Source organism: Palaemon carinicauda, chromosome 32 (assembly GCF_036898095.1).
Source record: "Palaemon carinicauda isolate YSFRI2023 chromosome 32, ASM3689809v2, whole genome shotgun sequence".
Lineage (NCBI taxonomy): Eukaryota > Metazoa > Arthropoda > Malacostraca > Decapoda > Palaemonidae > Palaemon > Palaemon carinicauda.
In genome coordinates this window covers 80,091,254-80,105,205 of record NC_090756.1, presented here as the reverse complement: position 1 = coordinate 80,105,205, position 13,952 = coordinate 80,091,254, and the positions used below count along the sequence as shown (strand labels likewise).

The 13,952-nt window shown below is 40.1% G+C and overlaps 1 protein-coding gene across 8 annotated transcripts in view; it reads left to right on the top strand.

Annotated features, from left to right (window-relative positions):
* LOC137625406 (zinc finger protein OZF-like) overlaps window positions 1–3,233 on the top strand; it is a 385,590-nt gene extending 382,357 nt beyond the window's left edge. For all 8 annotated transcript variants that reach the window (XM_068356305.1, XM_068356303.1, XM_068356299.1 and 5 more), the window contains one exon: window positions 539–3,233. In XM_068356305.1, the coding sequence (XP_068212406.1) occupies window positions 740–1,852 (1,113 nt within the window). In that variant the 5' untranslated portion in view covers window positions 539–739 and the 3' untranslated portion in view covers window positions 1,853–3,233. The remainder of the gene's footprint in view (window positions 1–538) is intronic.
* Window positions 3,234–13,952: the final 10,719 nt, after the last annotated feature.

Genomic DNA, 13,952 nt, shown 5'->3' with positions numbered 1-13,952 from the left:
CTCTCTCTCTCTCTCTCTCTCAATCTCTCTCTGTAATAAATGGAATCTTTGTTTCTTTGCAAAGTCTCTTTAGAGGCTTTATAATCAAGTACCACAGAGCTAAAATATCTAACAGCTGCCTTGCGATGCTACTAGCCCATTATTCTTATACCTAGTATGTGATTCTTATTAGCGTCCCCTGGAGTGGGTATGGTATCTCTTTATATGGGATGGTACAACTCATGTATGAACCAGGGCCTATCAATTTCCCTTATTATAAACAGATAGGGGGCGATAGTGGCCCCTCTTTACTTCTCCACATATCAGAACTGGAACACTTCTAGGGAAGTTACAGAACCTTCCAATTTTGGTTCCAAGAGACTTCCAACCATCTAATCAGTGGGTCTCCCTAATTAAAGGACTCAGGTTTGTATGGATAGGACAAGTACAAATTACTATTAAAATTTGTTATTTTAGTTTAGAAAATTGTTATTTTATTTTAGAAAACTCTATTTTATTCTTGCCCTACTCCAATGATAGTAGTTCTCTATTATTTCAGATTTTTTATCCAAAAGGAAATAAAGATCCAACTCTTGTGGCAAGATTGTGTTAACTGCTGAATATATCTGCAAGAGATACAGGGCTGGGAATAAGGAAGAAGGGTCTGTGTTGGTTCATGCTGCAAGATTCTGATGCACAGCATAGAAAGTTTCATTGTTAACTCTATCTTTGGACACTGTTGGTGATAATATTGAAGAGGATGTCATCCAGTGATAGGGAGAGGATGCTGAACTCTGAATCATTAGAATTTCCAATAAAAAGTGAAATGGAAGATTCCTTTTCACACACTGCAGTCAAGTTGGAAAATGATGATTTGGTTGACAATTTTAGGCTCTTTGATGATGACTCTCTTTTCATGGATCCAGACATGGAATTCAAAGCAGAGCCAGAATTCAAAGCAGAGCCAGAAATATTTGAGTCCACTGAGGGTGGCATGAAATATTCTTTGGAATCTAATGCATCAGTTATTGAGAAGGATTTACAAATCAGCAAAAGGGAAGTCAATGAAGAGGAGCAGGAGAATGTAAAGACAGATGTGAAAGAGGAATTTGGCATACAGTTGAGATCCAGTAGAAAAGAGAACAAAGGAATGGGAAGAGGAAGGGGAGAAGAATGTTTACGGAATAAGGAGGAGCATATCGAAGACAGTGGCTCTGAAAAAACTCTTTGTCAAGAAATTAATTCCAAAATTCACAGTGGTGTTGGTACGAGAGAGAAGTTATTTGTGGGTGGGAATTATGAAAAGCAATTTATTGGAGTAGTTAAACCCAATACTCACAAGCTAATTCATACTGGGGAGAAGCCATTTAAGTGTAGTTCCTGTGACAGAGCATTTATTCAGAAAAGACATCTCACAAAGCATCATAAAACTCATATTGGGGAGAAGCCATTTAAGTGTATTGTCTGTGACAGAGCATTTAGTCAGAAAAGACGTCTCACAGAGCATCATAAAACTCATACTGGGGAGAAGCCATTTAAATGCAGTGTCTGTGACAAAGTATTTTCTCAGAAAGGTAGTCTCACAAAGCATCATAAAATTCATACTGGAGAGAAGCCATTTAAGTGCAGTGTCTGTGACAAAGCATTTTCTCAGAAATGTAGTCTCACAGCGCATCATATAATTCATACTGGGGATAAGCCATTTAAATGCAATGTCTGTGACAAAGCATTTTCTCGGAAATTTAGTCTCGCAGACCATCATAGAATTCATACTGGGGAGAAGCCATTCAAGTGCAATTTCTGTAACAAATCATTTTCTGATAGAGCTAATTGCACAAAACATTGTAGAACTCACTCTGGAGAAGCCATTTAAGTGCATAGTCTGTGATATGGATATTTAAGTGCATAGTCTGTGATATGGATTTTACCTTGAAAACACAAATGAAAAGTCATATGAAGATTTGTGCCAGAAAAAAAAATTGCAAGGAATTGGGGAAGTCATGTTCTTTTGAAAAGAAGATAATGTTGATACAAAGCGATTAAATTTCCAAACCTGCTGGACTCTAGTTGTACTCTCTGTTGTTAGTTTAGTTAATTGGAATTGAGTCCGTTCCTTTGCAAAGGGTTCTTTATGGGACATTTATAAACAAGTTGAATGGAAATTTAATCAAGCAAGAAAAACATTTTCGATTGAATGAGATCTTTTGTGTTTCCTTGGTGATGTTCAGTTGTTGTGAAGTTGTCATCTCTTCTTAGTTAGTTATATACCTCCTCATTTTAGTGTACCACTGACTCACTAATTATTCAAATTCTTTGTTGCTTACGAACATTTGTCAGTTAGAAACATGAACAGAATTTGTGGAAATTAAATGATTGGAGGAAATACTTGGGCAACAGAAAATAAAAGTTTTGTATGCATTTGTCTAATGATTTCTTATGCTATATCTGCTGAAGGAGGGACATGTTTACTGTGGTGCATCTTTCTTTAATGGTCTTGGTAAAAAGTGAAATTTCGCTCAATTGATGTGTTATTATTAAGGATTTTTTCGTATTTCAAATTCTATTATTGGTTTATTCCTATGTGCATACAAACCGACTTTTTATCCAATTGTGGGGTTGTATCTCTGTTCCCACATCTTAATTCCTACCTCTCTCAAGTTCCAGTATCATGATACAAATTCTTGGTAGCTCCCCCAGTTGCACCTTGGTTCTAAATGGCCTCCCTAGTCCCAGGCTTTGTCAATCTATCAGTTTTCATTAAGGAAATAAAGATGGTTGGTATTTACAAGTTGATTATTCCCAGACATTTTTGTATCTATGTAGCATGTCCTCCATCGCTGCCAATAGGTTTGTCTAGGATATTGGTTCTCATGATTACTATAAGAGAATTGATACCTTTCTAGAATACTGTAGAGAGATTTATGTCCTGCTTATCCCTGCTACAGCAGGATTTAGTCTTGTTTCTCCATAGCTTTATCATGCTGTATTCTAAGTTCTTGGTAGCATTTAGTTAAGTTGAATATTTTTGTACAGTGTAAATTTTGCTGTTCAGTCTTACCAGTACATCTTTCACCTTTCAAAGAAACTTTCATAAAACCCATGTCTTGATATATGTGCTCAAAGCTCCAGAAAAAGACAGACAAGCCAGTGAGTCCTCGAGTCACCACCACTGGCGTCTATATTTGCTTATTCATCCCCTGTGTTTCCTAATACTAAATTTGCTCTAACACCAAAGTACCATGATACTCTAACATTATTAACCCTTTTACCCCCAGGCTATTTGGAAATTTCCAACCCTTAACCGCCACAGGTTTTTTTTTTTCAAGCACATTTTGCAGTATATTTTTTTTAAATTGCTCTAACAGCCTTAATTTTTGACATAGAGAGGTCAGGTTGGTCTCATTCTCTTCAAAAATGCCTGAAGTTTCTCAAAAAATTATCAAAAAATATGAAAAAAAATTTTAAATAGCAGTTTTTTGCAAGGATGTACCGGTACATCCATGGGGGTAAAGGGATGAGTTTTGTGAAACGTACCAGTAAGTCCTTTGGGGGTAAAAGGGTTAAGTGGTCTGAGGGATAAGATTAGCCTATTGAAGGCACATATTGTGTATATCTTCAGTATGGCTCTACTCATGATCATCATTTCATACCTTTCAAACTAATTAATGACCTTTCCAGCCAACCCAGCTATCTTTGACTGGTGTACCAACCATGTGTCACACGATCGTACACACTTCATTTTGTGCTTGTATCTTCGCTCTCCCATCGCACTAAAAAGAACCTGAAATACCATGTCTGTTTTCTCATCGGTAAGTGTCGACTTTTGAACAAGAAAATTCTTGTTGCTTGAGATTTTGTATATAAAGGAGTGTTTTCTATAATAAACTAACTCAGTTGCTTTCAGCCTGCCTTTTGAGTCACAACCTTCTCTCGGCCCGTCACATTAGTGACCCCAGAGTGACTCACTCCTGCCTCCCCCCCCCCCTCATCACCTCTCACCGTTGCTATGACGCCGTCAACGCATACCTTCTGCAGCAGTAATAGCCGTCGCCAGCTGTCCGTATAGCAAAGCTTTTTCAGCTCTCTCAACAACCATTGGGGGAGACCAAAGGGCTTCGCTCACCCTCGGGAAAATGACCAGTATCACTCGCCTGCAACCTGCCGCACACGGCTTTAAACGTGAGGTGAACCTAGTTCGTGCCCATATGGACAGCCACTTCATGACCTTCAAAACCTCCATCAACGCCTCCACCCGTGACAAAGAGGACACCTATTCAACTTCAACCGAAGCTCACGTGAATGCTGTAGGACACACACGCCTTTGAATGCAGTGGGACATACACGCCTACCCCGTGACGAGCCGGAGCGGCAACAAAGCCACCCATCCACCACTAACTCGTACCCCAACTAACGACTTCTACTGCCACTCACTGCCGCTAATCGGTGCAGTTTTTACTACTACCTCTCCAGCTTCAAGGCACCTATTCAACATGTTCAGTATGTCATTTTTAGAGGGGGAGCCATGTACCACCTGTGTGTCACACGATCGTACATACTTCATTTTGTGCTTGTATCTTCGCTCTCCCATCGCACTAAAAAAAACCTGAAATAACATGTCTGTTTTCTCATCGGTAACAGTGTCGACTTTTGAACATGAAAATTCTCGTTGCTTGAGATTTTGTATATAAAGGAGTGTGTTCTACAATAAACTAACTCAGTTGCTTTCAACCTGCCTTTTGAGTCACAACCTTCTCTCGGCCCGTAACACTGGCCTGCCATCTTTGGACAGACTGTGATAAAGCTAGCAGTGCAAAACACACTTGAGTTATCTTGCATCCTCTTCTTGTGCATTAATAATGTGTCAAACTTTGGCCCCAATTTTCCTACCTGATGGCATCCATGCTGAAGAAAGGTTCCTTTTCAATTTGAATTCTGAGGGAAAGTTCTGACTCCATAAATACAAAATGTTACCTTACTTTGGTGTTCTTCTTAAATGAATATTTTTGTCAGTTGGACTATAAAGAACAGGGAATGTTTTTGTGTCTGTGAAATTGTGAATTGACAATATTTTCTAATATTTTTGTACTTATTTGTATGTAATTAAAATGTATTTTGTAATATTCTTATGCCATAACAAATAATTGTTAATTTTGGATATCGTATTTTAGACATACATTTTCCAATTGAATAAATCCTTTTTATAAAAATTTTTGTATTTCACACTTCCTTATTATGATAGGCACAGGTCCCAATAGAGAAAGCATTTAGAATTTGTAATATTTACTTCTAGATCTGAGACATTGGCAGTTAATAAATGCATATTCAAAGAAGAAGAAGAGCTTACGCCTTGGTACTGTGGATATGGCACTACTCAAGACTAGAGATTTTGGAGTCGTCTCCTAGAAGAACTGCTTACCATAGCTAAAGAGCTTCTTTTACCTTTAACAAGAGGAAAGTACCCACTGAACAATTACAGTGCAGTAGTTAAGCGCTTAAGCGAGGAAGAATTGTTTGGTAATTTCAGTGCTGTCACTTGTATGAGGACAGATGAGAATGTGGAAAGAGTATGCCAGACTATTCAGTGTGTATTGGGTAGATTGACATAAGTCTATCTATATTGTTTATTTTTTGTTTACTTCTAATTCTTTTTTTTTATTTTATTGTTTATTATTTACTTTTAACTTGCTACTTTCCTTATTCAGGCCTTTAGACTTGTAGCATTCTGCTTTTCAAGCTAAATTTGGAACTTTTCTTTAACTGCTCACAATGCGATATACCATATTTCCCGTGTCATGAGGCGCACCTTTTTCCCAGAAAAATGCCCCGAAAAATCACCCTGCGTCTTAACACCAAGAAAAAGTTGTATAGGAGAGTTCGACAACTCTCAAACACCCAACTAATGACATACAAGCACTCACATTCACCAGACATGAAATATAGACCTACAATTATCATTCAAAAGTAATAAATAGATTTATTTCAAAATCTCACTTCATTGAATGAAGTACTTTAGCAAGTTATTTGTTTACTTTGGTGATCAGCTGATTACTCACCATCCCCTTTCTACAAGCAAACATGCCAACTAGTGGTCTCGCAGATGGTTCCGTGCCATATTAATTGCTTATGCAGTATTTATCTATTTTCTCATATTTTGTGATAAAACAGACAGTTGTTGAATACGACATTGGTAAAAACATCTCACTGTTAGATGAGTGCAGTGTTACCAAGTTAGAAGAAAAATATCTAGACCTATAGTCCCATACATTAGAAAAAGTATTCCATCTAGAGGAATTCCTAGAGACTTCTTTGATCAATTATTATTTTGTGTGGATATGTGTAGGCTATATGAGGAATTGGGGAAATATTACTGGAATTTTACTTCCTTACCAAAAGTTGATTAAGAACATTTGGCACCACTGCGTTCATGTAAACAACACTTGAAACATCGTGACGAAACACTAAATGTGTAGTTGTGGTGGCAAATACAACAGGATTAGAGGTTTCTTACATGAAAATGTAATAAAACTAGGATAACCAGCAAGCAACTAATTAATATTAACTTAAACATTTTATAGTACAACCAAAATATGAATATTTTCTGTGCCTAACAAAAGTCACACAGACTAGGAATTGCTGCTAGGATAGTTTGCAAAATCCTCAATTTCATTTATTCCAAAAACTGTTTTGCGTCTTGTGACACGGGAAATACAGTATATGTAAATTATTCATTAAAATTCAGTCAATATATTTAGAGGAAATGCATTAAACTGCACTGCATAGGCTTCTTCAGGAATGCAGCATTTACTAGAATTTTCAGATTCATTAATTAACTAACAATGTAAGAAATTGTACCGTATTTCTTCAGTTCCTATTTCACAAACCGAATCGCTGTTGTTGTTCTGCGGTAAACTGATTATTATCATTATCACTAGCCAAGCTACAACCCTAGTTTGAAAAGCAAGATGCTATAAGCTCAAGGGCTCCAGCAGGGAAAAATAGCCCAGTGAGGAAAGGAAACAAGGAAATAAATAAACGATATAAGAAATAATGAAAAAATATAATAAAATATTTTAAAAAAACATTAACATTAAAGCAGATAATTCATATATAATTATAAAAAGACTTATGTCAGCCTGTTCAACATGAAAACATTTGCTGCAACTTTGAAATTTTGAAGTTCTACTGATTCAACTACCCGATTAGGAAGGTCATTGCACAACTTGGTCACAGCTGGAATAAAACTTAAAGAATACTGTGTAGTATTGAGCCTCATGATGGAGAAGGCCTGACTATTAGAATTAACTGCATGCCTAGCATTGCAAACAGGATAAAACTGTCCAGGAAGATCTGAATGTAAAGGATGGTCAGAGTTATGAAAAATCTTATGCAACATGCATAATGAACTAATTGAACAACGGTGTCAAAGATTAATATCTAGATCAGGAATAAGAAACTTGATAGACAGCAAGTTCCTGTCCAACAAATTAAGATGAGACAGCAGCTGAAGACTAGGCAGGACGACAATACTCGAAATAAGATAGAATGAAATAATTAAAACACTTCTTCAGAATAGATTGATCACTGAAAATCTTAAAGGACTTTCTCAATAAGCCAATCTTTTGTGCAATTGGAGAAGACACAGACCTAACGTGTTCCTCAAAAGTAAATTTGCTGTCGAGAATCACACCTAAAATTTTAAAAGAGTCATACAAAGTTGAAGAAACATTATCAATGCTGAGATCCGGATGTTCAGGAGCCCCTGTCCTTGACCTACCTACACCCATACTTTGAGTTTTGTTAGGATTCAACTTCATAACCTATAATTTGCACCATGCTCTGATTTTAGCTAGATCTCCATTAGGGGATTCAGCAACCCCAGATCTACATTTAGGAGATGGAATTGATGCAAAGACAGTAGCATCATCTGCATATGCGACAAACTTGTTTTCTAGGCTAACCTACAGGTCATGTGTATATAAGATGGAAAATAATGGGCAAAGAACACTACCGTGTTGAACACCAGGTATCAAATTCCTGTACTCACTGCTGACCATCAACAACAACTCTTCGAGATCCATTACTTAAAAATTCAATGATAATGCTCAGAAATGACCCATCCACTCCCAACTGTTTGAGTTTGAAAACAAGGACCTCAGGATTAACACGGTTCTATTTAACTTTCCCTCATTAGGTAATGTTACTTTCAGAACATATGCTATTTTACTATTTTTGTACAGACTTTTTACATTATTCCATGAAAAAACACCAATGTATAGGGCTAAACTTGTGTTCCATGTCTTGGGTTCTGCAGAAGTTGGTATTTTCAAAGTTGCTTTGCAACTTATTAACATTCAAAAGATCCACACTCATTAAAAGTAATTTATAAATCTCCTAATGTCTTCTTTGACCTCTAAGGAAATATTTGAAAGCTTTGAACATTCAGGTCAGTAAAAAGAATAGGTTGGGAAGAGATATAAAAAGCTGTATTGATATTCCAATTAGGCCTACCTGTAAACCTTTAAATTTTGAATTGATTGATAGAAAAGGTGAGATCAAATCTTGCCATAGGCTCAGTGTTATGACATTGAATGTCAGAATACTGTTTCAAGTGAACTTGTATTTTATATGTGGTTGAATTTGACTTCCGGCTCTTATACCAGACTTATTTTACAATACCTAATACAGTATTCTTCCATACAGTGCATGGTCAAGGTATAATTTTACATAACTGCAATTTTGCAATATCAAGTTTATCATTTCTTTTATATTCAGAAAACTTTCTTGCACTGCTATTACAAAATTTAAAAATAGTGCTCTATATACTCATAATAGTATTGGAAAGAAATAAATTGTTTGTTCTGGCACTATATACAAACCTTACGCTTGATACATAGCAATAATATTTCGGTGATTGCTGGATCAGCCATTAAAGCTTTAACGAGGTGTAACTACCCACCGCTAGTTAACGGAGGGGGATAGCGGTAGCAGACCAACCACCCCACTCACACAACCACTAGTAAACAATCATCACATTATTTCAGCTCAGTAAAGATGTAGTCTTGCTCTCCGATCAAAAACTTTAAACTACATTACGATGAAAAGCAACAAGCTTAAAAGTTTTTAGAAATTCTTATTTTCTTTCAGATGGTGACCAAGAGTTCCCTCTTGTGTGAACTCTGTTACTTCCCATAGAGCAATATGGACGAACGAACTTTCCATTAGTGAAGTCTCTTCCATTGCCACTTGCGGCAACTACTACCTTCCTTTGAGGCTTTCAATCCTCCCTCTAAGGAAAGATTTTGAGAGTGTTATAGTTTACTGCAGAACTCTCTGCTTCTGCTTACCTTCATTCCTATAGCTTCAGCATAGGAATATGTTCTGTTCGGGGTTTTCCAGTCAGGGTGATCACTTTGGGGTGAACCCAGAAACTAGCTTCAGGCGGCACTCGTTGTTGAACTTGAACTTGAGCTCAGCTCGTAGACAGAAAGCGTAGACGCTGACCTGAGGTCTGCCTCCAGGTGATGGACAACTTTCCTTTCTGAGGGAAAGTTACCCTCCACCAGTCACTGTCCAGCAATCTTCCTTCTTACGGGTTGAATTGCCAACAGCAGCAACAGAGGTTGGTTGCCTTTCCCACCCATGGGAGAGAGACTGCCTTCGCCTGAGTGGTTTCTCCCTGAGGGAATTCCTCCACCGTGTATTGGACTGGTCCATGCCCCACTCTTGCTCTTCAGAACAAAGCCTTTTGGAGCTTGGCAACGGGAGAGTTGGGTGACTGCATGCCTTTCCTGCTCATCAGGTTACAAAACGAGTCTTGTTAGTAACTTCCCTTTGAGGTCTTTACCGCAGATGGTGATAACTGCCGACTGCTTGCAACCACCGCCTCTCCCATCGACAAGTCTCATAAGCTTTAACTTTTTGGGGTTATTACGGACATCGCGCCTTTGGGCACAACAAAGCTCTTAGAGCTTTGTGAGGCCAAGCCCTTCAGGACCCAAGCCTCATGGTTTCAATCTGTTATGAGGGAGAAACGGCTGTACTGTAAGTCCAGCACAGCCTTTTTCATTCCCACCCGAGGAGAAGACATAAGGCTACAGTACTCACTAAACCCTGTGGGGGTTAAGATGAGCATGAGTACTTCGGTAAGACAGTTTTCTCAGAGAAGTCATGTGCAGCACTAGGCACCCACCCACTGAGCTCTAGTTAAGTTGGTGGGCGAGCTCATCTGCCTGACGAAAGTCTGCTAGCAACTCAGGTTGCTCTCCTTAGTGCCCATTGCGAGTTAGCGAAACCCTACTTCGGTAGGGCACAGAGCTTCAGCTTACTGTTGCCTCAAGTGTGCGCTACAAAATTACCTCCATCCATCCTTACAGGTAAAATTCAACTTTTTCCTCGCTAGCATATACTAGAGCCCAGCAGTGTTTGCCAGCATTCCCTAACGCTGTAGCGTTCACTAATGCTTGCCAGTGTTCACTAATGCTCGTCATTGCTCGCTGATACTCTCCAGCACTGATACATGTCAGCATTTACTGATACTCTCCAGCTCTTGCTGATACATGTCAGTGCTCACTGATACTCGTTAGCGCCCACTAATACTCCCCAGCACTCGCTATTACTTGCCATGACTCGCTGATGCTTGTCAGTGCCTGCTGATACTCACCAGCGCTCCCTGATACTCATCAACACTCGCTGATACTTGCCAGCGCTTGCTGGCGTTTGTTGGCAATCCTAGACAAACCTGCCTAGTGTTTGTGTTCTTTGCGGTCTTGGTCAACATGTGAGACTATGCTTCTTTATGCAAAACTCCCTTCCCAGAGCAGGTGTACACAACTACAGGCATTTGTTAACACTCCGTAAAGGCTAAAACAAACTTTCGGTTGCGCATGTTCGCTCGCCAAGACAAAACCTCAGGCTTATTTCCGTAAGTGCAGTTTATTGCCGACTACTTGCAGCTGCCGCATGCCATCATTGTGCCACACGGGCATAACGAGTCTATTATTCTGAGTTTCGTGAAACGTAATCCTTCGAGATTACTTTCTCTTGCTTGTTTTCCCGACAGAATGGAGAGTTCTTCAGAGCACTCATACAATGGGCTAGTGAGACATACCCTTGTAAGTTTTTTTTGGCAAGCTTCTAATCCCAAGGGAATAGTGTCAACTTCTGCTTACAGTTACGAACGATAGCAAGCAAGTATTCGGTAATGGGGATGCTTTCCCAGACCATATGGCGGGCAGGCAAACATTTAATACTGACATAAGTTTGAACGCTGGGCTAGCTTCCTGTACTTTTCGTGGATACATACACACTCACAAACATGTTACCAAGGCTACAGCTAGTTGACAATCAATTTATTTGGACAATAATATTGCTATTCGTCACACATGCATTATTCCTGCAAGCGGGCTCAGGCTTGTTTTCGAACACTTACCCAGAGGCAAAGAAGTTAAGCTTACACAATCGCATACTAGCAAGTGATCATTAAAGCTGACAAGGACTAAGTACCATTATACAAATAGAACTCTGTTCTAATACAGTAAAATATTAGTTTCGATGATTATGTTCCTAATGGGAAGTCGAGCTATGCATTACCCCTTACCTTCCTGCAGCCAGACATAAGTAGTTTACCCTCAAGTAGACTCTTCCTTCTTTCCAGCCAGTTCCTAATTAACCTTTGGATCGGCGCTCTTCATATTTAAAATATCTAGAGTCCGAAACATTGCAAAACGAATCTGTTCCTTGGGAGGAAACGTTTGAACTTATGCCAGTCTTACCAATTGGAAACGAAGAAATACAAACGTATTTATCGTTTCTAAGGGACCTAGGTCATAGGAAGAAGGAGGTCTCGATTGTTGATTAATGTTCTCCATTCGAGTTCTGGACTCCTCGTCAGTCTGTGTTACTGGTTCGCAGATGGATTTATGCATAAATTACCAGTCCAAAAATGGATTGAAGATATGTCTCAATCTTGCCTTTTGAGAGTAGTTACAGGTGATCGGTCTTTAGTGACCGGTCACTTGCTTAACAACGATTGTTTAAGAGATTCGCTGTAATACCGTATCATCTTCTTCTAGGGAGTATTGGTTACTCTGGTATTACTGATCTGTAAGCATACTTACATGGCCAACTCCCATTGGATTGAAGCCAGTTTGGGGACAGGATTTACCCCCTTCCCCACCTACAGATGTGTTGCTGGCAACTGGTTATTTGCAGATGGTTACTTGCATATACTGTAGTTGGACGTTCCGACATCAATCCTCTTGAGATGTTCACTTGCTAGTAAATTTCTCGGCCCCTCAGAAGGAACCGATGAGAATTGTTCTTTCGCTTGAGAGTCAAATTTCCTTGTTCCTCTCAATGGAACTTGCCAACCCTTCGCGGGGAAAAACAGTCTCAATCCCTAGGATGTGTTGGCTACCCTACTGGGTAGTTGGCTGACCAGGTAGATCAAATTCCATCCCATTTTCTGATAAGTTGTAGGGGGAAAAATTTCCTTGTGGATAAGATGCCTGTACAACCTGTCTTCCACAGTATTAATAGCCTTTTATGAGGAAATGCCTCCTCCTGTAGGAGTGCATAATGCTACCAATCAGGCTGTTACAGGAGGCAGGTCATATGGGAGTACTCTGGGAGTACTCGAGTCTTGCAAGAGAGTTTGTGTAGAGTTTTGCACCCATTCACCGAGCACTAGTTAGGTAGGTGGGCGAACTCAAACAGGGATACATTGTTCCATTCACACTCTTTCATCCCTTTCTCACCTTACATCCGAGGGAGCTCTTACCGGAATATAGGGGATGAATCTTGGGCAACATAGCACACTCCACCACCAAGCGAGGTTGGCGGGCGACCTTGCTTGCCTAGCGCATGTGCATGACCCACCTTTGTTAGGTGTAGGGCTCTCTTGGGCGAGTCTTCCCATCGAGATGCAGGCATGCAAGAAGCATTGTCTAGAATAGACTTCATCCAGCGTAAAAGCGAGTTCTGCCTTGCTGGTGTGCTCAGCGCGCAAGTAGAAGAGCACACACAGGTAGACTACGTCTTACCTGTGCGAGCTGACAAGGGTGTACGCTCAAGTGCACCTTATCAGCCCTCGCCTCGCCAGCGCTCTCCTCCCAGTCAGTTATACTTTGGGATAGGAACAACGAGAAGGTAGCTTTTCCTTCACAGACCAATCACTTAGTCAGACATCTGGACGGCTCTCATTTCCTCTGAGAAGTCGAGCACAAGGCCCTCCCTTTATTTGATACCCCACCAAAGCCATGAAAACCGGCTCTTGGGGTTTAGTTGTGAACATTCTTTTTCTCGAGAGACATCCTTGGTTCCTGAACCTTGTCAAAGTGATGAAACAGGCAGTCCTAGGAGTGACCAATCATCATCCGACAGTTCCACCTTTTAACCAACCCACCAAACACCTCAATGCCGGTAGATCTAGAGCAGAAGAGAAACCTGAGTGGTGGGTATCAAACTCCAACATGCTGAGGGGAGTAGGCCTTCTCTCTCCTCCCCTGGTTTTGTTGCTCTTCATAGACACATCAAAAGAAGGGGGCCCGGGTGGCATTCACCTGTCACACCTCACAGCTTCCGGACTTTGGTCGGGATCTGAGCGACAGTGCCACATGAACCTCCTGGAATGAGGGCAGCCATTCTCACCCTCAAACTTTTCACGGCACCCCTGAAAATTAGCTGTGGAATTCTGTGAGGGAAAACAACAACTCGGTGCCCTCTCAGTCCATATCATTCGGGCAAAAAGAACTGGGTGTCATACAATCTGGAGAAGGGGACTCGGATAGCAGGCCCCAAATGGACTCGAAGACGACAGGTAGCCAACAGAGTTTGGCTGTGTAAGGCTCGCCAACAATTAACCAGTGAACCCTCGCTACTTCGCGATTCGACCATCGGGGATTCACCACTTCGCGGATTTTTTTCATAACCCATATATATATATATATATACATATCGCGGATTTTCCGGAAATT